General features: G+C 55.6%; 2 protein-coding genes across 3 annotated transcripts; both read right to left on the reverse strand.

Annotated features, from left to right (window-relative positions):
* Positions 1-1,116: 1,116 nt before the first annotated feature.
* On the reverse strand, positions 1,117-10,626 carry LOC101355438 (cytochrome b-245 light chain). Of its 2 annotated transcripts, XM_004377754.2 has the most exons (6): positions 10,530-10,626; positions 6,021-6,090; positions 5,302-5,376; positions 4,802-4,885; positions 4,039-4,120; positions 1,117-1,399 (listed from the first exon to the last, which is right to left on the reverse strand). In XM_004377754.2, exons 1-6 carry the CDS (start codon positions 10,585-10,587, stop codon positions 1,178-1,180), a joined length of 591 nt encoding a protein of 196 aa, XP_004377811.1. In that variant the 5' UTR covers positions 10,588-10,626; the 3' UTR covers positions 1,117-1,177. The 2 variants fall into 2 exon arrangements, with proteins under 2 accessions (XP_004377811.1, XP_023588330.1); XM_023732562.1 differs by lacking the exon at positions 4,802-4,885.
* A 1,835-nt stretch (positions 10,627-12,461) lies between these two features.
* Positions 12,462-20,861, reverse strand: MVD (mevalonate diphosphate decarboxylase). Its single transcript, XM_004377755.2, has 10 exons — positions 20,792-20,861; positions 18,870-18,940; positions 18,080-18,194; positions 17,657-17,803; positions 16,325-16,524; positions 15,636-15,710; positions 15,274-15,492; positions 14,719-14,834; positions 13,801-13,909; positions 12,462-13,057 (listed from the first exon to the last, which is right to left on the reverse strand). The coding sequence occupies exons 1-10, from the start codon at positions 20,859-20,861 to the stop codon at positions 12,977-12,979; spliced, it is 1,203 nt and encodes a 400-aa protein (XP_004377812.1). The 3' UTR covers positions 12,462-12,976.
* Between the last annotated feature and the right edge of the window lie 4,804 nt (positions 20,862-25,665).

Raw genomic sequence — 25,665 nt, forward strand, 5'->3', positions numbered from 1 at the left:
GGAACAGGTAAGGAGGGGGAGTCCAGGATCTGAGGCTCCTGCTGGTCTTCTGGAAGGATGGAGTCCCTGTGACTAGGACAGGGCTGGACTTAGACTTTGGTGCAGTGGGGAGTTGAGGCTGGCAGGGTCAAGATCCCCCTCCACCACCCCCAGCCATGAGAGGGTCCTCTACTTCTGAGAGTGTGATTTCTGAGAGCATGTGGGGCAAACAGGAGGTAAAGGGCTTAAGGAATGTTCCAGGCTGCGAGAGGGCCACAGGAGGGCCCGTGGAGGAGAAAAGGGCACCCCAGGCTGGGTAGGGGGGAGTGAGCTGAAGACAAACACTGCGTGTGTGTGGAGGGCATCTATGAAGGGGGCTTCTGGCTGGAGAAGGGCAAGCTAGAGCCCAGGGGACCCAGCCTGGACCCCTCCATGGCCAAGGAGGCTTTTTTTTGGTAGCCTGAGGACAGAGTGGGAGGAGGGCAGGCCTGATGCTGGGGGGCCCTGGAAGGCACCCAGCCAGTATGTGGGCAGACAAGGGTTGCCTCCAACAAGCCTCACCAGGTGCTTTTGCAAGAGACAAAGAAGTAGAAGGCCACCTGGGCTGCTCCTGGACTCACCTGCTTTGCCCACACCCCTCTCCTACTCTCTCTCTTCATTCAGCCGCTGGAAAATTCTGGAACCCAGGCCTTTCCGGTGGTGGCAGGGATGCCCTGGGAGGGTGTGTCTTGACCGGGTCTGGGGAGCTGGGAAGCGAAGCTCACGACTCCCAGGCCAAAAAAAAAAGAATCTCGTTGCTGTTCTGAGGAGCGGCTGGTGGATTCGAACTGCAGAATTTTGGTGAACAACCGAGATCTTAATCACTGCGCCACCAGGGCTCCCCTCCTAAGCCAGGAAAGTAAATTTAGAATAGAAATTCATCAAACACTTGGAATCCCCGATACTGCATTTCATAGAATATACGGAGCATTTAATTTTATGTGCCATTGAGGAGGAAACCGCTGCTAATGAAACGGAAACAGCGTGTGGTTCTGCTAAGGCAGAAAAGTGGGGGGGGGGGCACTGCGGAGCTTCGGCAGACAATCCTAGGTGCGCACCCGCCCAGCCCCTAAGAAGAAAGACGCCCACGCCCCGCCATGTGTTCATTCCGTTTATTGTCAGATACTGCGGGCGCCGCCTGGTGGCCGCGCGGGGGAAGTCACACAACCTCGTCGGTCACAGGGAGGGGGTTAGTCTGGGCGCCGCCCGGGGAGCCTCCAGCTGCCGTGTCCTCCTCCTTTTCCTCGCTTGGCTTCTTACGGGCCTCGGCCGGGGGCCGGGGCGGGGGGTTGCTGGGTGGCTGCTTGATGGTTCCGCCCACCTGCGGCCGCTCCTGCGGCTTCTGCTCAATGGGGGTCCACTGCTCCCCGCGGATGGCCGCCTGTGGGGGAGGGGCACACTGGGAGCCTCTCCTTGCCCACCCTCCATGGTCACCTGTCCACTCCTGCCCGTACTTGGGTGCACCAGAGATGAAGGACCTGAGGCTCAGAGAGGTTGAATGACATGCCCAGGGCCACACAGTCGGACTGGGTGTCCTGACCCCATAGCCAGGCTCTTTCACATGGGGTGTAGGGGGCAGGTGGGAAGGCGGCGAGTTTCCGGGAGAGCCCTGGAGGCCACTTCCTGGTGCATATCCCAAGGCCCACGGGGTTCCCAGGTCTTGTCACAGCGGACTATGGTCGGAGCCACAGGGAGGCCAGGCCGGGTTTCCATGAATTATGGGCCAGCTCACAGGGAGGGATGGGGGTGGGGGGCAACCAGGGAGCACAGGGCCCCCTTCTGCCCTGGTGGGTGGCCCCCATTCACCCTGTACCCGCCCCGGCCTGGACCCTCCGGATGCCCTGGCATTTCTGCACATAAGACTCTCTGTGCCTGCAGACTAACTTGAAATGTAAACTTCATTTAAACTACAACTACAAAAAAAAAAAAAAAAGACTCTCCACACCTGTTTGCAGGGGCAGTGAAGAGCTCCACAGTGGTTCTACTTCCGGGGAGGAGGGGAGGGGCTCACTAAAAATGCAGATTCCTGGGCCCCATAACCAGAGGCTCCAATTCAACAGGCTGGGGACCTGGGAATGGGTATTTTAAATATGTATCCATAATATTTGATCCATACAAAAATATGTAACATATGCACTTAAGGAGCAAGGGTGGTACAGTTAAGTGCTCTGCTGCTAACCGTAAGGTCGAGGTTCGAACCCACTAGCTGCTCAGAAAGATGCAACAGTCTGTTTCTATAAAGATTACAGTCTTAGAAATCCTATGGGACAGTTCAACTCTGTCCTATAGGGTCGCTGTGAGTCAGAATCGACTCAAAGGCAATGGGTTAGGTTTTTCAGGTCTTTATATATGCTATCGATTGTGATAATAAAGTGAACATCTGTGACTCCACCACCTAACATAAAAGCTAGAACATTCTACCTTGAATGAAGTTGATAGAAGAAAATGTAAGAACATATCTTAATGATGTAGGGGCAGGGAAAGACTTTCTTAAAAAGCACGAATCATAAAACAAATAAATAGACAAACTTCTGTTCTTCTGTTCAAGGAAGACCTTCATGGACAAAGTTAGCTGACCCTTAACAGAAAGGGAGAAGAGACATACAATGTCTAAATCCCACAAGGGATTAATAGCTAACATGTACACAGGATCCCTGCCTGTCAACAAGCAAAAGGCAGGAAGGCCCATAGAAGGATGGGCCAAGACTATGAGCAGGCAACTTAGAGAAGATGAATGCAGATGCTACAGCACATGAAGAAGTGCACACGTTGTAACTTATCAGAGAAATGCAAGTCAAAATTACCCCACCCTGTCAGCCTCATGCCTGGTAAACTGCCAAAGCTGTGGAAAGCTGGAGAAGGCTGAGTATGATGGATGGGGTGGGTGACAGACCTGTGCGTGGGGCCTGGAGCACCAGCTGACATCACACAACAAATGCTGCAGAGCCTGAGCCGACTCAGCAATTCCGCTCTGGGCTTAACCCAAGGATATTCGCACTTAGGTCTGCAAAGGGACGGGCTGCATGTGGCCGTGGAGAGACAGAGGCAACGGAGTGGTCAAGGGAGGGTGCAGAGGTAAGATGTGGAGGGCTCCACGGATGCTAGAATAACAGAGTGGGTGTGCACAGCAACGGTAAGGAATTGAAAAGCAGAGAGTGGGGAGACATGTGCGGAAGTTACCGACACTTGAAACACAACTCCATTTACATAAACACAAAGCATACACAAAAGATACTGCACATTTCCTAAGAAAGCAGAGAAAATAAAAGATGCACATCAGATATGAGAACAGCTGCCTCAGGTGTCAGGGTGGGGAGTGGGCTCTGGGGATAAAAGGGGACAAATCAACTCACAATGAAGGGGCTCTGACACCCCTCTCTGCCCTGGCGTCCTGGGAAAACCCCAACACTTCGCTCCGAGCCAGGGACTCCTGTGCTTCCCCGGCCCATGTCCTCCGGCCTCGCCCAGAGGTGACCACGGTCACTCATCCATTCTTGTCGTTTTATGAAGATGGCTTTATCACACAGGCTTTCTCATAAAGTGAGGCCATTTCCATAAGTCTCAGGCAAGCTCAACTGTCTGCGTCTGTGTTGCTAACAAGTTCCCCAAGGAGGTCCTGACACCTGTCCCCAGTGTTGGAGAAAAAATGGTCTAGATGAATAAAGAGCCTGATAAAGTGGATCCAAACCCAGGCTGGGCCCCTGGCTGGCTGTGTGACCCCGGGTGAGCCTCACGCATCCCTGCACTTCCACGTCTTCATCTGTACAGTGGGGCTCAGCACCCACCTTGCAGGTGCATACTGAATGAGGAAACACGGGGAAGGGTCCAGCACAACTTAGATGTTCAAGACTGTCTTCACCAGGACATGAGCAAACACGCAGAACGCTGTTTGCTCCAGCAAGGACCTCAAGACCTCCCTGGTGGACTTTGGCTCAGCCTGCAGAGCAGCTGAGAGGTTGAGGCTGTCAAGGGCCAGGGGTGGGTTGGCTGGGGGGCTAGCTGCAGGAAGACATCACTCACCAGCAGGTAGATGCCACTTGCGATGGCCAAGCAGGCAGTCCCGAGAATGGTGGCAAGCAGGAAGCCTGCAGGCACAGACAGCCTGGGGCAGGGGACATCAGAAAGGGCAGTCAGAAAGAGGCTGGAATCCCCGATTCTGGGGCAGAGGCCAAGAGATCTCCGGACACAATGAAGTAGAAATATGCTGTCCCATGGGACCCCAGACTAAGGGAATATCCAGCCCTGCCAAGGTTTGGCTTCTCAGTTTTGGCCCCTTGAGCTGTTCTCTGCCTTGATTTGTACCTTGCAAGACACTAGTGCTTGGAACCCAGCCACCACGTTGGGAGGAAGCCCAAGTAGCTGTGAAGAGGCCCCGTGTGGGTGTTTGGGCCTCAGACCAGCATTAACCGCCTAGCATATGAGTAAGGAAGCCTTCAAGGCTGTAGCCACATGACAGCCCACCCACCAGCAAAAATTGCCCAGCTGAACCCAGGCAACCCCAGAACTGAGAACCACCCAGCTGAGTCCAGCCAACCCCAGAACCTTGGCTGGTAGTGTTTTAAGCTACTGAGGTTTGGTGAATTGTTATGCAGCAACAGATAACTGACACAGATTTTGGGAACCTCTGCTGGAGTCTGAGTTCTGGGTTTTTGTCTGGAAAAACATCCAGGCAGGGAAGGGATCTGACTTGGCCCAAGGTCTCCTACCCAGGCCACCAGGCCAGCAAGGAGGGCCTACTCCAAGACCTCCTAGAGCCGGGCATGGGGCAGAGGTGGGGACTCACACAAGGTGCAGGAAGGCCCGGATGTAGTAATTCCTGGTGAGGGGCCCAAACATCTTCACCACAGACGTCATATACTTCTGTCCACTAGGTAGAGGGGAGGGCCAGGGGACAGACAGTGGGGTCTGTACCTGTTCCACTCAGGACTCCCCCGGCCCCTCACCAGGGCCCCCCAGCCTCTTTCATCCCAGGAACCATGGGACAGAAGCTGGGTAGGCATCTGGCCTCAGTTTGCCCAGGAGAAAGAATGGGTTGGTGCCTGGAGCCTCAAAGTGAAGGGACTAGGCTCCTGCAGGGGCTACTGGCAAAGTGCTCTGCCCCTGTGAGTTCTGCTTGGGCCCTGCATCCCCAGCATGGACCCAGAACCCCCAGAATGAACCCCAGTAACCCTAAATGGACCCCAGGACCCCCAGGATCCTGTAATGGGTCCCCAGGACTCGTGGATGGATCCCAGGACCCCCAGGTGGACCCCTGATATACCCTGCACAGGGAGGTGGACTCACCAGCGCTCCATAGTGGAGCCTTTCTTCCTCTTCCCCCGGGGGTACTCCAGCAGGCAGACAAGGACTCCTGCTGCACTAAGTACTTGGTTAAGGAACAGCCCAGCCCTGGGGGCCATGACAAGCCCCATTTGCCCTTGGAGACCTGAGAGGCTCAGAGAGGTACAGCCACAGCCCGAGGTCACACAGCCAGAACACAGGTCTGACCTTCACCCCTCGTCCTGAGCCCTGCCGCCCCTCAGCCTGCCTCTGGCTTCTTCTTCAGGGGCTATAATGGCTGGGCCGGCAGGGCGGGGGAGAACAGCGGCCAGCCTGCTCTGAGTCAAGGCCTGGGCCAGCCAGAGACACCCTCCAACCTGGGCCAGGTGGGAGGCCCCAGTGCCTGCCTTCGGGGGCCGACAACCCCAAGACCCACTCACCAGGCATGGGTTGGGGAGGGCTTCGTTAGGCCTGCGTGAATACGGGCAGGTCCCGTTGCTGCTCTGGGCCCGGCTTCCCACACTGCAAAGTGGGCCCTGACGTCCCCCGAGTTGTGACTCCAAGCAGAACAGGCATGAAGAACACTCTGCAAACTATGAAGTGCCATGCCCACGGGGGCAGTGGCATCACCCACCAAGGTCCACTGCCTGTGCCCTTGGTGGAGCCCAGCTCCCACTGCCCACATCCAGTTCCCACCCACCCTGACCACCCATGCTGGGGGTGGCAGCTGCAGACAAGGATACATGGAGTATGCTCCAAAGTACCACTGGGTGAACTGGCCGGCGGTGGCCACAATTCCTCCAGTGATGAGAACTGTGGGCAGAGGAGAAGCAGGTTAGTAGGCGGCTCCTGACAGAGCGGCCGGAGTGTAGAGTGCCTTCTTCCTACTGCAGGGCCACCAGTCCACCACAGAGCTGTCTTCCATTCCGTCTACATGTTTGCTGACCTCTGGCCAGGAAGGGGGACCCAGGCGGGTGCAGACCTCTGGTAGATAATGGGGGACAGCTTTAGTTAAGGAAGTCTGGGACGCCTTCCCCCAGGAGGTGACATTTGAGTTGAGAACTAAGGATCAAGCCAATATTCACTGGTGAAGCGGGGAGGTGGCTGAGAGGCAGATGACCAGGTAAGGAAGGGGGTTGGGGCCCAGGAGCTGCTAGTCCAGAGTGTGGGAGCTTAGGTTCCACACTGCACATGTCCGCCTCAAGCTGTGACCCCGACTGTAGACTTGAAATTCTGAGTCTTTGCTTTATGCAAAGTCTATATTGTTGATGTTGATTTCTGTATCTTCTTGGTGGATCGCTCCTTTTTATTACATGGTGTTGTTTGTTCCTATCCCTGTTTTCACCTTAACTGAAATTTTACCTGCTATTGATATTTCTGAAGGTCCCTGGGTGGTGCAAACAGTTAAGCACTCAACTACTAGCTGAAAGGTTGGCAGTTTGAACCCACCCAGAGGTAGATCAGAAGACAGGCCTGGCCATCTTCTTCCAAAAGGTTACAGCCTTGAAAACCCTATGGAGTTCTACTCTGCACACACGGGGTTGCCACGAGTCAGAACCAACTCGACAGCGACTAACAACATTGATCTTTCTACACCTTTTGGTTCGTATTTGTTAGATTCTCCATCCCTTTATTTTTAACTCTGTGTGGTCTTGCTTCGTGTGTGCCTCTTGTAAGCACTTATCTCTACATCCCCCTCCTAGTAACTTCTAAACCAAAAAACCCCTTGCCATTGAGTCGATTCCGACTCATAGTGACCGTACAGGACAGAGAACTGCCCCATATGGTTTCCAAGGAGTGCCTGGTGGATTCGAACTGCTGACCTTTTGGTTAGTAGCCATAGCTCTTAACCACTGTGGCACCAGGGTTTCCCCTAGTAACTTACTGAGGTACAATTACACACAGTCAAACATACACACGTAAGCTTGATGACTTTTCACACATTCGCACCCCCACCCCCACCGTGACCTCTAACCAAACCAGGACATCCCCTTGTGTCCCTTTCCAGTCAGCGATGGAATATTCCTCTGACTTCCTTCACTCTGCATTGATCCTGCTGTGGGCCAGCTTGTTCTTTTTTTTATTGAGTTGCACTCTGTTGTATGAACAGACCACAATTTACAGGAGTCCCTGGGTGGTGCAAATGGTTCATGCACTCGGCTGCTAGCCGAAAGGTTGGGCATTCGAGTCCACCTAGAGGTGTCTCAGAAGAAAGAAAGGCCTGGTAATCTGCTCCTGAAAAACCAGCCATTGAAAACTCTATGGAACACAGTTCTACTCTGACACACATGGGGACACCATGAGTCGGAATCGACTCCATGGCAACTGGTTTGGTTTTTTGGACTTTTTAAAACGTCTTGTGCATTGCCCCACATTCTAGATTTGTCTGCTGTTTCTCCAAGTGTTGTTTACCTTGTCCCTCTTAACCTGGGTGAACGGAGCCTTCACCTGTGCCTCTGTGGTCCTGAATCTGGTTTATCTCAGTGTCTTGGTCAGGAGTCCTTGGCAAGGGCAGGACAAATCAGCCCTCACAGCACGCACAGCATAGGCCTCAGTTTCCGGGGTTGTTGTCTTGTAACTTTTTCCCACCCAGAACCCTGACAGGCAGAGAACTCTGCTGCTTCCGGGGGCTGGGGGAGGTTTGTCTAGTCTGTTCCATGTAGAGGTGGCCCTTCTGGCCTCCAGCATGAAGCCCAGCTCAGCCCCCTTCCCACTGGAGGCCCTGACACCCACAGGGTCAAAGTCTGGGCCCTCTGTGGCCCAGATTCCTGGGTGTCCCAACTTCAGCCCTGCTCACCATCCTAAAGCCTCACTTAGCTCTGTTCCTTGCAGATTTCTTATACTTGTTTTGAGCTCAGCTACATATTAACTTGTTTGGTTTGTTTATCAGCATTTCTGTGTGTTGGAAAGTAAAGGACGACTTCCTCATGCGTTCAATCAGCACGTTGTTGACCGTTGTCTTTGGGGCTGTCTTGTCCTGAGTCTCAGTTTTGCTACCTGCCATCAGTGGAGTGGGAGGGCAACAACATGACTGGCTTCATAGGGAGATGTGAGGACTCAGTCTGCCCCCCAGCAAACATTAGAGAGCACCTATGACATGCAGTCTTCTAGGGGCTGGGGACTCGGCAGTAGGCCAGGGAGATGAGGTGAGGCCTGTGCCCTCAAGGGGCTTACCATCTGGTGAGGGGAGAGAAACCAACCTTGGAGAGTGGTGAGCTGGGACGGGGACATGGCAGGAAGTGGCCAGGGGCTCAGAAGGACTTGTCAGAGCAGGCAACACTGAGCTGAGAAGGGACCAGAAAGGACAACCAGGATGTTCCAGACAGGGACAGCATCTGCAAAGGCCCCGGGGCACAGATAAGCTCGGGAGGGCCAGGGGCAGAGGAGGACAGGGTGGAGGGGGAGGCTGGGAAGGCAGGCAGGGGCCTGAGCGGTCCGAAGCTGACTCTTATTCTATGTGATGGGAAGTCACGGTAGGGTTTTAAGTGAGGAAGTGATATAACAGGATTTTTCTAGGATAAAAAGAAGCCTGTTTAATGAAGTTGCTAACAATGCGGCTCAGCCAGGACTGTGCAGTGCTGTGTGGCTGCAATTTATACAGAGTCGTGATGAGGAGTCAGCAAGAGGCTGCAGCGCAGAGCTGGAAGGGCCCCGGGAGACTGACCTTCAGCAAACTGGGATGGACGTTACAACTTCTCTAGGTCTCGACTTCCCTGTCTGGCACCTCACAGTGCAGGGGACACTGATGAGGGAAAGAACTGAAAATACCTGCTGCACAGTAAGGAAGCACTAAACGGGGCTGCTGTGACCAACATACTTGCACTAAACAAGTGGCTGTGACCATCATATTTGCACTAAACGGGTAGCTGTAACCACAATACTTGTACTAAATGGGCGGCTGTGACCACCACATTTGCACTAACAGGACTAGAACCCAGGTCTCTCTGTCACCACCTGCTTCCTGGAGACGCTTGGTGAGTTGTGGCAGGAAGGAGAACTGCTCTCCAGGGGAGCAGTATGGTCTAAACTGACCCAGAGTTCCCAGCCACTCTAGACTCCAAAAGGAAGAAGACCACCTGGCCACAGAGCAGACTGCTGGCCCCCCCGCCCCAATGCCCAATGTAATCGTAAAGTGCTAGCAGCCAGGAGGGGGGACTGCACTGCCCCCATGTGACAGGTGACTCAGGGCGGAGTCTCAGGTGAGTATTGAGTGATGAGGGGTTGTGACCCTCCTCAACACCACCCCTTCCCAAGTTCCTCCTGCCCACTCAGTCCCAGGGGTGCAGGTGAAGAGCAGCAGATCCTTGGGGAGCAGCTTGATGGGCCGGAGGGAAGGAGCGTCCCCAGAGGCAAGAGGAGCTTCCTTGCCCCAGACCAAGGTCCCATCCGCCCCTCCTGAGCCACCCTTGTCCCGAGAGGGTTCTGCTTCCAAACACCACACAGGGTGCAGGGCCCTGCTCCTTGACCAGGGTGACCTGGGGGCCCTGCTGACGGCTCCAAGAAGCACAGCCTCCAGCCAGTGAGCAAGCTGAGCAGGGGGCCCCTCTGCCTATAAAATACCCCACGGGGTGAAACCCCCCAACCAGGGGCAGAGGACCTCTCTCTCTACCCGCTCTGATTCCGGGGAGATGCAGCCTCTCTAGACCCCAGGGCCGCAGACCCCACTCCAGGGCGGGGTTAGGGGTCTCAGGGGCGGGTCATCAGGCCGGGTTTTCCCAACCCAGGCTGGGGTGACTCCCCGGAAGCCACAAGCGCCGAAACGCCTCTTCCCCCTTTCTGCAACTTCCTCTCCGGGCACCGAGGTCCGAGCGGGGGACGGCCGTGGAGGGGGCGGACCGGCCAGCAGGGGAGACGCTGCGGCGCAACCTGGGGTCCCTGAACCCCTCCTTCCCCGACCGCAGCCCAAGGTCTCTGACGCCCCAGCTCCCGGCGCCCAGCTCCAGCCCGACCCATTTCTCCAGCCCACAGCCTGGGGTCTCCAGCCCCCACTTGCCTGGCCCGCAGCCCGAGGTTTCTGGACTCCCCAAGCCCCTGACTCCCCATCTCCAGCTCCAGCCACCACCCCGGGGATCGGGGCCCACTTCCTCGGTCCGCAACGGGGGTCTCTGACTCCCCTCGGCCCAGATTCACCCTGGCCCCGTCTCCACCCCCTTGGCCGGTCTGCAGCCTGGGGTCTCGGCCCCCCCTTCCCCGGCCCCCACTCCAGGGTCTCCGCCCAGGCCCGCCAGCACCCCGCAGCCGCCCGCGCTCACTCAGGCCGGACGCCAGCGCCTGCTCGTTGGCCCACATGGCCCACTCGATCTGCCCCATGGCGGCGGCGGCTAGGCTTTGCGCCCCGCGGCTCCTTGCCCTGAGATTCCACTCCGCCCCGCCCCGCCCCGCCTTGAGTTTCGGCGGCGCTCGCCCCGCCCCCCGACACAAGACACACCCCCATTGGTCAAGTTGGGAAACTGAGGTCGGGGGCGGGCCTGGCCCGGGTCTCTGGCGTGGCCACAGGAGCCACCCTCTACCGCTCAAACCCGGAGCAGGGAGACCGAGAGCCGCCTGTACGTGGGGCCCATGCGCCCAGGGTCGCCCTGCGCGGGGTTCTGTGCGCACCGGAGCCCCGCACAAAGGGGAGTGCTGAGCCGTCGGGGGCCCCAGCTGCCCCCAGCTCTGCTCAGGCCTCCCTGCCCTTCACAGGCCAGGCCAGCCCGCTGCGCTCAGGTCTTGCCTCCGTGAGGCCCCACTTCCTCCTTCAGCCTCTCGGCGCAGCATTCGTCCACCGCTCGCTATGCGCCGGGCACCGGCAATGCACGGGCCTCGTTTACCCAGGGCTCCCAAACTCGTCTGCTCAAGGATCACCAGCTGCGGTAACAAAGGCGGCTGCTGGCGGCTGTGGCTCTGTATTTTCACCAGAGTCCCCAGGGCTTCACCGTGGTGGTCCCAGAGCGGGCTTATCAGACTGAGGGCACCACACTGAGGAGCCAGCAATGTCAGGGCTTCAAAGGGTTTATTCGGCTGCTTGACCGCACAGGCAGCCACACCAGGGCAACGGGGAACCTACCCAACTTCTGGCCAAACCCATCCCCCCAACCCCCACGTCTGGTTGTTACTAACAACAGCAGCTCCTGGGGACGCCTGGTAGTGGAGACCAGAGTTTCCACCAGCCCCTGACCCCCACTTCCTTCCAGCCTAGTGCAGTGGTGGGGTGGGGTGGGGTGGGGCTGGGTCATAGGCTGTGGTGCTTCCTTCTGCAACTCTGGGAGGTGGCTCAAGACAGTCACATGGGAAGAGTGTGTCAAACTGGGAAAACCCTGTCACCTCCTCCCTGGCCCCTGCTTAGGGTCACAGCCTTGGACAGGCTCCCAGACCTGAGCAGCAGGGGGAAGGCACAGGGATGAGGACACAGGGGCAGGAATTGGGTGAGGCCTCAGCCAGCCGAGGAGTGGCTGCAGCCCACTGGGAAGTAACCCCACCTCTCCCAGGGCTGACTCTTCTTGTGGTATTCAGAAGTTTGGAACACAGGAGCGGCAAGCCAGAGAAGTCCGGTGGGCGGAGGCCCAATTAAACCTGACAGTAGAAATAAGGGGGTCTCAGCACCATTAGCAGCACCCCAGTAATCCTGGGGAAGGAGGACCCGTGGATTCGGGGTCCCTGCAAGCTCCAGCCGAGGAAAACCTGAGCCTGTCCTGTGTGCAAGGACTGGGAATTGAGACACGTCCCCACCCTCATCCCCATGCCTGTCAGTGCTGTACTGGCTGGCATCAGCGCTGGGATCCGAGGACCTTCTGGCCCTGCTGGTGGGCAGCCACACAGCTAAGCCTCCCAAGTAGGGGGGTGGCAGTCGAGCCGAGAGTTCGGCATCACTTTCACTTAAACCTTCAGCTCACTGTATACAGGTGGGTGGTTTAAACAGTGAGATCTTTATCCACCTATCTTCCAACCTAGAATAGAGCACGTGTTACAAGTCCCCTCCTCCAGGGAAGAAGGAACCCCTGGTCCGAACCGGCGGTGCTGCTGTGTCCTAGTGCCCCTGGGAGTGCTGTGGCCTTTCCAGCTCCATGACCCTTGGGCAAGTTCCATAACCCCGATGCCAATGAAAAGAGCTGAGACCGGGGGTTGGTGACACTGGGTTTATTCTTGTTGACAGGCTGCATGGTGGTGGCTCTCACATACGTGTTGGCATCAATCTTCCCACTCCCATGGTTCAGCAGCCACCTTCCCCTCCGTGGGGGGCTGCCACCCACATCTCCTGGCAGTGGAGCCCCTCCAGGCCATAGGGCTTCTTCCTTGTGGGCCTAAGCTCAGGGCCCCAAGTCTCAGCAGGGAGCCTACTGGCCTTGAAAGGGGCCTTGGAGGTTTCCTGAGACCCTCGGCTGATCCCTGCACTGTGCCCATCATGCACTACTGGGAGACCTGGGTCCTGTCGTTTCAGTGCGACAGACCGGCTGTGTCCAGAGCTGCACATGTGGCCCCAGCACGGGGTCAGCAAGCTCCCCACACGGGGCCATGGTCATACCAAGTTGGCTCAGTCCCCACCACCAGGTCTCTGTACCTCAATCCCAATGGCTGCAGGTGGCCACTCACTGCCCCCAGCAAAACTGCTGCCCCAATTTGCCCCCTAGCATCCAGAGCCAGGTGGCCACCAAGAAGCCCACAGCCCCACTCGGCCACTGCAGCAGCTCCCAGCTCCAGACAATGGCCCATTGACGAGCAGTCAGGCAGCGGGCTTTGGTAGACCATCAGAACCCAGGAGGTGAAGGTGGGTGTCATCTAGGATTTGAGGCCCCGGCCCCGCCTGGGGGCAGAGAAATCAATGTCAGGTTAGAGTGATGGCAACACCCCCATCCCACCTGCCCCAGCCATCTTTTGGAGGCTGGGAGGTCTTTATGGAGCAGGTTAGAGACTTGTCAGAGCAACATAGGAGAGCCCCGCCCCCTCCAGCTGCCCCTCCCTCAAGGGTAAGTCCTGATAGGAAGCTGAGCAGGGAGGACGGGCCCCACCTGGATGGTGACCCCTGCCCTTGGCTACCTCCTGTGAGCAGAGCCATGCCCCCTTCCCTGCTGTGAGCTCCTTGCTCCTGGGCTAGCACTGGTCACCTGCCTCCCTCACCCAGACCCAGGGATAGAGAACAAGTCACAGGGAGCCCCAAGGGCTCCCAGCCACATCCTGGAAACTACTGCATCCTGGAAACTACTCGTTCCAGTAAGCGGCCTCCTTGCCTGCTGTCCCCAAGTCTGTCCCTCCCCAGGGACACACCCATGTCTACCTTCTCATCACGTCCCTCCCTCCCAGCACCTGGGATGCTGCCCCTCGAGGTGGGTCTGAGCAAGGGTGTGAACACACTGCATTCTATCTGAAACTCTGAAAGCGAAAAAGAGGAACTACTACTGCTTCCAGGCTGCTGCTGCTATTGCTGCCACTAGTGTTATGAGCAGGGCGGATTCCCCTCCGGCCAGTAAGTCCCCAAGCGCCTCCCCACAGGAGGGGAGCCCTGCAGAACCTGAGCCTTGGACACTGGTCTCCCTAGCCCAGACTCACCTTTGTGGCAATGATGTATCTAACACCGTCAGGGGTTGGGTCCAGGGCCAGCGCAGCCTTCAGCTCGTCTGACAGTGGGACCGGCCTCACCGGCAGCCCCTTCAGGAACCTAGGCAGAGACAGGCAGGTCACTGAGGGCCTCCCCCTCAGGAGTTCTGGTCACCCTGGCCCATGGCTGTGCCAGGCCCTGTGGGCTAACATGGCATGAGAGGAAGAGCCTCACTCAGACACCTGCGGTCATCACTGCACTCCTCAGAACAGGGAGACCCGCAAAGTCAGGGCAAAAATGCACGAGGCCAATATTCTCAGCCTCTTGCCCTAAAAGGCAACACCACCCCAATTATCAGACAGAAGGCACCCCCACCCCTGTTCCCACACTGCCAGGCAGGAAGCAGATTCAAGGTTCCTGCGAGCATTGTCCTCGCTGAGAACAAGGGACCACTGAGACAGCTGGAAGGCAGGAAACCAAAGTCACTGCTGTCACATGTTGCTGTGCCTGGGATGCTGGGTGGAGCCCCATGGAACACAGCCACACACAGGAGGCGGTAGCATCAGGGGCCCGCCCAGCTCACGGTGAGCAGGAAACCCCAGGGCTGCAGGACACTTTCTGTTAAGCGAGCAGGCGTGTGTGCCCCCTCATAAACAGTGGGATAAAGTCAGCCACTCGGGAGGGGCAGGTGTGCAGGCTTCCAGGCTGCTGGGCCCACGGTGTCCATGCAGCCCCTTTGTAAGTGCACACAGAGGCACGTCCTCCCCATGGGACCCTGACACATCACAGCCACCAGGAGGCACACCCCACAAGCAACCACCTGTACACTCCTACCTGGCTCTGAACCCTGGCCTGTGGATGCTGCCCGCTCCCTGTTCTTGGCAAGAGACCCTGCTCTTTCAAAAAGGGAGGACAGGGCTGTCACTCACTTGTCTCCATTCGACTCCGGGGGGAAGCAGTGCCTCACAGCTGCCACAAATTCTGCCACAGTGTTGTCCAAGGTGAAGACCACAGCGTTAGGGCCTGCATCAAACGTGTACGCCACCTGGAATGCACCGGTCAGCCTGTCTGTCCATATAGCACTCACCTGCGCTGCTCCCAGGCCCCTGGACCAAGGAGAGGGGGTGGCACTGCTTCTCTGACACGGGACCCCTGCCCAGTAACGCATGAGAGGGAAGAAACCTTCTACCCAGTGCCCAAACTGTGCTGCAGCCACGCCAGGTCACTCAACCAATGCGTCAGTCAGGGACCATTTACGCAAAAAGAAATGGAATCAAGTAGAAACACCAGCGTGCTATGCGCACTTTGAGGGTGGGATGTGTTCTGTGAACCTCCGGTTTCTGGTACACCATGTCTGCGGCTACAGCATGCTCTTTACCGGGTGCGCAGTTAGACAGTGAGCAGCACTGGGGTGGCTTTCGGGGCTAGCGGAGTTGGAGGACGGAGTCCTTGGTGTCCCCCCTGCAGCAGCCCAGCCGTGTTACCTTGGTCTGCCCGTAGTGCGTGTTGAAGCGGTGCACCAGGTGCATGATATGCCTGGAGGTGTCGTTGAGGTAGGAGATGGGGGGGAAGGTGTCCAGGCAGGTGGCATGGAACTGGTTGCTGTCCTTCATGGTCAGCTGCCCGAAGCCAGGGAAGTCCCGCTCGCGGATGCATCGGATCATCTCAGCCATGCGTGCTGGCACCACCGATGTGACCCGGAACTGTAGGGTGACAGGTACATTCCAGCAAGGCGTGGGCTTCTTGACAGAGGGCCTGAGCCCACTCTGCCCCTCAGGCAGCAACTACGCTGGCTCCCCGCTGCCCAGCATGCACCACGTGGGCCCTCCCACCACCACTGCTTCACCTGGAGCAGCGCACTGGTCTTCACGCTGGTCTGCATGCCCACTGTGCTGCCCATTAGCTTCTTCTCTGTGCTCACCTGCAAGGGAGAGGCAGTCCCTGTGCCCTGTGTCCATGCCCCATAGGGCCCTGAACTTACCCCCGACCCTGGCTCCAGGAGGCGCTAAGCCTCAGCAGGGAAGATGCCAGGTATTCAGGCACCAGGGCTGGAGCACAGACCTCCTGCATGACCCTGAGTCAGCCAAGGCCAGGAAGCGAGGTGCACACCCTGACTGCCTGCCTGGGCTGGCCCTCCATATACGTGCACCTGGCCAGGGCAGCAAGAGGCAGAGGAAGCTGTGCTCTTGCTGACAACCCGGCCGTGGGGCTTGAGGGAGGCCTGGTGGGGGCTCTGTGCACATGGGGAGGACGACGCCTTCCCTCAGCTGGGGCGGGTGCAACAGGTGTGGGCCATGATGATCAGGTGGGGACCAGTGCCGGCTCCTGGCCACAGTGAGGCAGTATGGCTCTGGGCTGGCACCTCCTGGCTCTCACCAGGGCAGCAGTGCCCGGCAGGCCTGGGATCAGCCCTGAGGCTCGCCAAGAGGGTCTCTCTTCGCCCAGCAGTCTAACGGCCGGTGCAGCTGTGATAGGCGCCTGCCTCTGGGACAACAGGTGGATCCTGCCTCTGAGCGCTCACCCGAGCTCACTCACCACAAGGATGAGGATGCGCAGCTCTGGCCAGTGCAACTCAGGGGCCACCTGCTGGGCGATGCTGTCCTTGCCGTCGGCACGCTCCCCCATGTGCCACTCCACAAAGCCGCCGTACAAGCTCCGACAGGCACTGCCTGAGCCTCGGCGAGCCACCTCTGAGAGCTCACCCTCCACCCCGTAGACTCGCGCCAGGGTGTAGGCTGTGGGCACAGGAAGCAGGGGACTCAGAGACGGCCAAGGAGTTGATGCCACACGGGCAGCACAACCAAGGACACGTTCAGATGCCCAGACCCAGATGCCCCCACGGCCCCCGGCCCCTGTGGGCAATCTGTAAACACTGGCACTGAACTGCCTGGCCATCAGCTTTAAGAGCTGACCAGTCATCTACTTGCCTGCCCACTCATCTATCATCCACCCACCCTCCATCTACCTACCTATCCACCATTCACACATCTATCCATCCTTCCTTCTGTCCATCCACCCACTCATCAAGCACCTGCTCTGGACTACAAAGTGGACTGGAGCACAGCCCCAGGCCTTCAGGGCTCACTGTCTTGGACTTCTCAAACCCTTGGGGGACCCATGGGATGGAGCTGTAAAGGGTCTGGAGGGAGTTTCTCTGAGAAGGGGACACCTGAGCTGGGTTTTGAGAGAGGGGAGGGAGCCTGGGGACGAGGCACAGAGGCAGTTCGGCATGGAGCAGCACTGGGGGCCTGAGGAAAGCAGGTGCACCATGCTTGCTCTCTGCCAGCACTTCCTCCCCGCTCCCTCTAGGTCCATGTGCCCCCAGAGGGGCTGAGCCCACCCTGAGGCCTGCTCACCCAGGACAGTCATATGACACGAGCTGCGCCAGTAACTGCCATCCTGGGATTTTTGCTGGGGCTACTGGGTGAGAGGAGCCCCTCTCTACCAGTCTCATGGTGCTGGTGACCAGCTCTGCCATCACATGGGAGGAAGGGGCCCTGCTGGACAGTTAGCCCAAGGCAGAGAAGACAGAGTTTAGATTTAGACAGATTCCTCAAATGTTGCTGGGACCCTAGATCCAGCTGTGCCTGAAGCCAGCTGTGCCCTTTGGACTCCTTGGTTATACGAGCCAAGAAATCGTACCCATTTTAGCCTAAAGCAGTTACAGACAGGTCTCTGTCACTTACAACTCAGTAGGCACATGGGCTACTGAAAGACTTGAACATTCAGGCATGTGCTTTGAAGAGAGATTGGCAAACTGAGAGGGGACGAGGCCTGGAGGGGATGGCTCTCGGCTGGCCTGGACTCCCTGGACACTGTGAGCATCCTCTGCCGCTGCACAGATATGCAAATCTCTGCAGTACCCACCCAGGCAGGCATAGCCTGCGGCAGAGGATGCCAGGCCTGCGGCCGTGGGGAAGTTGTTCTCTGACGCGATGTGTACTTTGTAGCTGAGGCTGAGAGGTGGTGCGTCCCCGTCATCTGTGCTCCTGCGCTTCCGGGCCAGGCGGCGGACTGCAGGCCAGGACAGGGACATTGTTAGCAACCAATGATGGGCAGAGCCGCCCCACTCCCAGGCCAGGAAGAGGCAGGGGCCCAGCTGACCCACGCACCTCTGCACCCAGATTTTCACACAAGTCCCTGCTCTGGGAAAGCCCCAGCCCCCAGACCGTCCTGTCAGCCCGGGTAGGAGAGTAAACTGAGGATAAACTGCTGCCACTGAGTCAGAGCACTGGACCCTCGCCTAGAGTGAGGGTGGGAAGTGGGGGAGCCGTGACTGTGCAGACTCACTCTCCCTAAGGCAGGACTGCAAGCGCGGCTGCCCCACATCCACCTCGGTGCCATTCAGCCAGATCCGGTCCTCTGTGAAGTCCTTGCTGATGGCAGCGGTCGTGGTGGTTTTTAGCTGGAAAGGAAGCAGGGTCACCTCAGGGCTGAAGGGGAGCCCAGCATCCCCTTTCTCCTAAGGAGAACTTTCCAACCCACGGCCCCTCAGGTTGGCCTCAGGGGCAGGTACGGCCCTGGTTGGAGGATGGGGAAGTCGAGGCAGGGTGGGTGGGGGTAGGGTTGGTTCTGATAGCTGTTCACAGCCTCCATCTGCCACAGCACAGCCAAGTTCTACATGGAGGGCCAGGCATTCCCAGGGGACCCCGGGGCGCATGTGTGTGCTAGGTGTTAGATGAGACCCCAGGGCAAGTGTGTATGTGTATAATGGGGTGTGTGTGCGTACTGGTGTGTACATGTGTGTACTGCATTGTGAGATGAGACCCCAGGGCATGGGTGTATAGTATAATGGTATATATGTGTGTGCATGTGTCTATTGGTGTATACATGTGAGTGCTGCATGTGTGAGATGAGACCCTGGGGCATGTATGTATATATGTGCGTAATGGTGTATATGTGTGTGTGTGATAAGACCTCAGACTCCGGGGTGTGCACATGTGTGCATGTGGAGCATTGCCACAGTGGTGATAATACTGTGGTTGGTTTGGACAGTATTCACTGCTGAGCCCCTCACCCCATCAGCTGCTGAGAGCAGTTTCACACATATCCATGTGGCGCTGTCCCTGCCCACGCTCACCTGGTCCTGGTGCAGGGTGACACTCAGGGAGGAGTTAAGGGGCAGGACCAGCTCCTCATCACGCTTTCCCCCTGGAGCAGACAACCAAAGGCAGGGCCCGTCGGTCTTCCAGCCCACCAGCACCTCATTCCCCACAGCTGGCTCCCTCCCTTCTCACACTGACATCTAAGTCCTCCTCCTGAGGCAGGCAGATCACACTTTGCCCTTAAGGCTGTTGAGCTGACTCTGATGTTTGGTGATCCCATGCATGTTACAGAGTAGAATTGCCCCACAGGGTTTTCTTGGCTGTAATCTTTATGGAAGCAGATCGCCAGGCCTTTCTTCCACAGTGCTGCTGGGTGGGTTTGAACCACCAACCTTTTAGTAGTCAAGTGCAAACTATTTGCATACCCAAGGACCTTAGCGATGCTTATATTGATGGAATGTTCTGTATTTTGGCTGCATCAATGTCAATATTTTGGTTGCCATATTGTACTACAATTTTAGTTTGAATCCACCAGCCGCTCCTTGGAAACTCTATGGGACAGTTCTACTCTGTCCTATAGGGTCTAAGAGTCGGAACTGACTTGACGGAAACAGGTGTGGTTTTTTGGTTTTTCCACTGGGGGAAACTTGGATGAAGGTACAGAGGATTATTTCTTACAACTGTACGTGAATTCCAATTATGCCAGAATACAAAGCCAAATTAAAAAAAAAAAAAAAAAGGGCCAGGGGCCCAGGGTGATATCTCAGGTGATATGGGCAGCTTACCAGTGGGAGCAGGTGGTATTGAGCAAGATCCACCCCAACCTATCCTCCTGGAATGAGGACTGGCCCAGATGGGCAGAGGGACAAGGGAAAGTCAGTCTCAGGCACTGCCAGCTATCTACGGACGCTGCTCAGAGAAGGAAACAGGCTGACTGACCTCCCAGTCAGCGTGTCCAGAACTGATTCCCCAACCCCCCTGTCTCCCAAGAGTGGAGCGATGGCACAGCCTGGGCTTGACACCTGGCACCACTGCCTCTGGGTGCATGCCAGATCAGGTGACTCAACTGCTCCAAACCTCAGTTTCCTCACCTGTAAATGGGAGGCTAAGAGGACTGGATGTACAGGGTCCCTGGGGGGTTAAAGGACACGATGATGTGAAAAGTAACATTTGGCCAAGCTCACAAAAAGCCGTCCACAAATAGCGAACGTTGTTATTACTCCTCGCAATAATGGTGCATGGCACCACCAGCCTCCAGGCCACGGCACTCCCACACCGGATTTCCCATGCATCTCTGTGCAACCCACCCTGTTCCAGCCAAGCCCCCACCCACCTGTATACCCCGTTGCGGTTGAGTCGATTCCGACTCATAGCGACCCTATAGTACAGAGTAGAACTGCCCCGCACAGTTTCCAAGGAGCGTCTGGTGGATTCGAACTGCCGACCTTTTGGTTAGCAGCTGTAGCTCTTAACCACTATGCCACCCACCTGTAGGGTGAGTGAATAAACGGGCTGACCCCAGCCCCCACACACCCAGCTGTCACCCACTTGGCCCCCACCCACCTGGCCCTGACTCCCACTCATCGGGCTCCCTCACACCTATTGAGTGAGTGAATGGACGGGCTGACCCCGACCACCAACCATCTGGCCCCCACCCACCTGGCCCTGGTCCACCTGTAGGGTGAGTGAATGGACAGGCTAACCCCAGCCCCCACCCACCTGTCCGTCAGCCACCTGGCCCCCACCCACACGCAGGGGGAGCGAATGAACGAGCTGACCTCGGCCCCCACCCTCTGGGCCGTCAGCCCCTTCTCCCCCGCACACTCTGCTCAGTGACGCACATGGCCGACCCTCAGTGAGTGGGCGCCGGGGAGGCTCAGGGCCCCGATCGCCCACTGCCTGCCTCCTCGGGGCGTTCCTGGCCTCCGACAGACGTCTGCACGGCCCCGCTACTTACAGTACTTGATGACGGCGATGTTGACGGGCGCGGTGGAGGTGACGATCACGAGCGGCTCCTCGGACGCCATGGCCGTGCACTGTGTGCCGGAGACAGCAGCTGCACGGTAACCGTGGCCCCCAGGCGCCTCGCCTCACGTGCCGCGCCGCGCCGCGATTGGACAGTGGGCCCCAGCTACCCGCGCGGGGTCCAATCAGCGGTGTGCCTGGTCCACGCTCCACCTCTCAGCCAATGGGCCGCATCGGACGATGGGCCGCCGACTCTGGGCCCGCCCTTCGCCGACGGGCGCACTGCTTCTGCGCACGCGCAGGACGAGTTCCGGTGCGCTGGGTTTAGGTGATCGCTAGTCCAACGGCGGGGGTACCCCGGTTCCGGGGTGTGAGCGGCTCCGGGTGCAGCAGGACCGGCTGCCTGGGCTCTCGGGGCTCGCAGCCAGGGGACTTCCTCGCCGCCTGAGGCCTCCCTGGCGCACTTAACCTAGGGGTTCCCTCACACCTCAAGTTCCCGCCACGCCCGCCGGGGCCAACAACCAGTGCGGGCCAGGGCTCCCCTGCTAATGAATTAAATGCATCAGAGATAGACTTTTTCAGCCTCATCACTTTTTAAAATTTATTTTTAGCTTTACAATGAATAAGATTTCAGAAGAGTATGTGGTAGGAAGGCTCCCACCCTGGGCGGTCACCCAGTTCTGTTCCCCAGAAGCGATTATTGTTACCAATTCTTTATGTGTCTTTCCATCAACATTTTATGCATAATACCAGCAAATAGGTTTTTCCTACTTTTCTTTTCCACTTAGGTGTTTCTTGGAGACCATCCAATTTAGTGGGAAAAAGCGCTCCCTCGTTTTGCCATTAGGAAACACCACAGCTTACTCGACCTGTCCCTTGATGATGGACAATTAGGTTATTAGCAATGTTTTGATACTATAAACATGCTTTTCCATATATTTTGTGTAACTGTGGGTATTTCTGTAGGAAAATTTCCTGAAAGTGGAATTGGTGGGCTACGTCGTATATGCATTCAGTGATCTTGGTAGTGGTGGAAAGTTGCCCTCTGTAGATGTAATCAACTGTTAATGCTCCCATCACCGAGGTGTGGGAGCATGCCCACGCCTTGCCAATGGATTGTCAGTCTTAAGGGGGAAAACGGTCTCTCACTGTTACTTAAATTTGTGTCTCAGATGGTGACTTTTTTTACACCGGAAAATCACAGATTAGTGTCACTATTTTTTTTACTTCCACCCTTTTTTAAAAATTTTTTAAATTTTTTCCCATACAAAAATTTATACATACATTGTTATGTGACCCTAATTGCTCTCCACATACTGTGACAGCACACTCCTCCTTTCCATCCCTGATTCCCCATGTCTATTCAACCAGCTCCTAACACTCTCTCCCTTCCCATCTCACCTCTGGACAGAAGTTGCCTGCTTAGTCTCTTGTATCTACTTGAGCTAAGAGGCACACTCCTCGCGAGTATCACTTTATGTCCCACAGTCCAGTCCAATCCCTGTCTGAAGAGTTGGCCTCGGAAATTGTTTTAGTTCTGGGCTGATAGAGAATCCAGGGGCCATGCTTTCCGGGGTTCCTCCAGTCTCAGTCAGACCATTAAGTCTGGTCTCTAGAATTTGAGTTCTGCACCCCACCTTTCTCCTGCTCCATCCGGGACTCTCTGTTGTGTTCCCCGTCAGGGTGGTCATTTGGTGGTAGCTGGGCACCATCTAGTTCTTCTGGTCTCAGGCTGATGAATTCTCTGGTTTACGTGGCCCTTTCTGTCTCTTGGACTACTACTTTCCTTGTGTCTTTGGTGTTCTTCATTCTCCTTTACTCCAGGTATTTGGGACCAACAGATACATCTTAGATGGCCGCTTGCACACCTTTAAGACCCCAGACGCCACTCAAGATGGTGATTATTTTAAATTTCTCTTACAATCAGTTTTCTGTTCCATGTAACACCACTTCTTTTGAAGACATGGTGGATTGCTTTAGGCAGCACTCACAGCTAGGAGGAAAGGATTGAACTACAGGGCACAGTGAACCTAGGTAATTTATATTCTGCAGTGGCAATGATGAAAAGGAGCACACAAACTGTATTAAGTTTTTGTGTTGTATCAGGCACTGTGCTAGGTGCTTTACCTATATTATCTGGGTAAATTTTATCATTATTTATGATCAAAGCAAGGAGCCCTAGTGGTGAAAAGGTTAAGAGCTCAGCTGGTAACTGCAAGGTTGGTGGTGCGAAGTCATCCAGCAGCTCCTTGGGAGAAAGACCTGGTGATCTGCTTCTGTAAAGATTACAGCCTAGAAAACCCTATGGAGCATTTCTACTCTGTCACGTGGAATTGATATGAGTCAGAATTGACTGGACAGCACTCAACAACAACAACATAATCAAAGTATCACATCTACATGGTTAAAAAAATGCAATTAGCAGGCCTCTACCCTACCCCCACCCCCAGTCTCCTGCTCAGCTAAGGCAGCTTCTTTCAAATCTTTTCTTTTTCTCCATGTTTCTAAAGAACGTGCTTATATTATTTCTATTTTGTTCATTTCAGAGGTCATCTAATGATTACCTACTAAGTAGAAATAAGGAATTCTCTTCCACCTCCAACCAATAATTAGCACCCCATCTTCCCTATCTGGTTAAATCGGTATTTACTGTTTTCATTATTGTGACTATGTGAATCATATTCACAGCTGAGCCTCGTGGCAGAAATGTGTCTGATGGCGTGCATATGGGCAGCGGGGACCCTATTTAGTAGGGAGCTTTGGATGAAGAGCCCCCATAACGAGGGCTGGCCGAAGGTCCCCACATCCATACCTGGAACCCTGGCTCTCCTGGACTGCCAGCCCTCATTTATGAAAGGAACTCTTCCTATGCAGTTTCTGTTAACTAACATTGTGAAATCTTCATTCCTATTTCTGGATTTCTATCAGGTGGGTTGTGGGGCTTAGTGGCTCCTGGGTCACCCACCTGAAGGTGGTGGTGGCAAACCAGAGGACAGAAACTGTAAACTACACACCCCACATTATTCTCATGTGTTCAATTATAACATGTTTCAAAGGCGGGACAGGGAAGATGGGAAACCAAGTTTGCAATTTCAAGGCTAAATAGTAAGAATGGATACCCAGGAGACCCTCCTGCTCCAGGCACGAAATCTCTCCCGCAATCCTGCCTCTGGAGATGGGAGAAAGCGTGGGATGGTGACTCTCAGATTTTAATATGTACACGAGTCACCAGGGGTATTGTTAAAGTGCAGGCTCTGATTCAGCAGGTCTGAGGTGGGCCTGAGAGTCTACATTTTAGCAAGCTCCTGGTGATGCTGATGTGGAACCTGCTGGTCCACAGATCCCACTGAGTAGAAAAGACAATACTGGAAAGCACATGGGCTCTGGGGTCTTAAGCCTGTGTATAAATAAGTTTCTTAACTGCCTGAGCCTCAGCTTTCTGGTCTGTAAAATGGGAGTAACACCCCCTACAGAGGTGATAAAAGTACCAAAGCAGATTTTTGTCCATTTCCTAGTGTGGGTTTGGGGCACAGAAGCATGTAATCAGTGAAGGTTTTACCAGCAAGCTAATGCTTACCTGAGAACTCGATGCTCCAGGCAGATGCACAGCAATGAGTGTCATTGTGTGTCCTTATCAGGCACAAAATCAGATAAGGCCCCAAGGGTGAGGGTGACCTTGAGTTTGAGGTCACCTGTGCCTGACTCGTGCCTTGAGCTTCGAAGAATGCGAGAGACCTTTCATTCACTCAGTAGACATTTATCAAGTATTGCCACGTGGTGAAACGTTGCTGAGTAGGGGTACATCTGTATGAAGAAGCGAGGAGGTGGGGTCTCTGGGGAAGATCTGGGGGCCCGGGTCCAGGTTGGGAGCCCTGACCCGTCAGTGGGGGCCCTGGTCTAGTGCCGGGGGGGGCCCCCCTGGGCAGGCTCGCTCAGCGATGGTCAGCTGCCCTCACCCTCTGCGTTGGCCCTCACACATCTGGCTGTCTGCAGACAGGTCAGCAGGGGGCACCAGTGCGCAGGGTCCTGGGTCCTGCTCTGCGGTCCCCGCGGGGCTTTCTGCTGCTGCCTGGTCCTTCATCCAGGGGTCTGGGATTAAATAGGGGGGCGGGGAGGCAAAAGCCTGCAAAAACTCAAAAGCCATTCCCATCTGTTCTTCTCTGCTCAGAGAAGAAGAAGCTGGGGCGGTGCAGGCCTAGAACAGGTGACAGTTAACAGATTCCTTGCAAGCATTCACTGGACCCCACTGATCCTCAGGAAAGCCTGTTTGGTGAGACAGGGAGACAGCACCTGTTCTTCCTGGGCCAAGTCCCCAGAAATCGCCACTGAGCAACATTCACCACCCCCATTTCCTCTTCATATCTGGTTCTTCCTCTAGCCACCATTGCTGCTTCTTAAGAATTTCCCTGTTCAGAACCAGACAAGGATGCCCTCTATCACCACTCTTATTGAACATTATTCTTGAGGTCCTAGCCAGAGCAATTAGGATAGAAAAAGAAATAAAGGGCATCCAAATTGGTAGGGAAGAAGTCAAAGTATCTCTATTAGCAGATGTTATGATCTTATACACAGAAAACCCCAAAGAATCCACAAGAAAACTACTGGAACTAAAAGAAGATTTCAGCAAAGTTTCAGGATACAAAATAAACACACAAAAATCAGTTGGATTCCTTTACACCAACAAAGAGAACCTCGAAGAGGAAATTACCAAATCAATACCATTTATAATAGCCCCCAAGAAGGTAAAATAAATCTAACCAAAGATATAAAAGAGCTATACAATGAAAACTACAAGACACTACTGCAAGAAACCAAAAGAGACCTGCATAAGTGGAAAAACATACCTTGCTCATGGATAGGTAGACT

Source organism: Trichechus manatus, unplaced genomic scaffold, assembly GCF_000243295.1.
Source record: "Trichechus manatus latirostris isolate Lorelei unplaced genomic scaffold, TriManLat1.0 scaffold00053, whole genome shotgun sequence".
Lineage (NCBI taxonomy): Eukaryota > Metazoa > Chordata > Mammalia > Sirenia > Trichechidae > Trichechus > Trichechus manatus.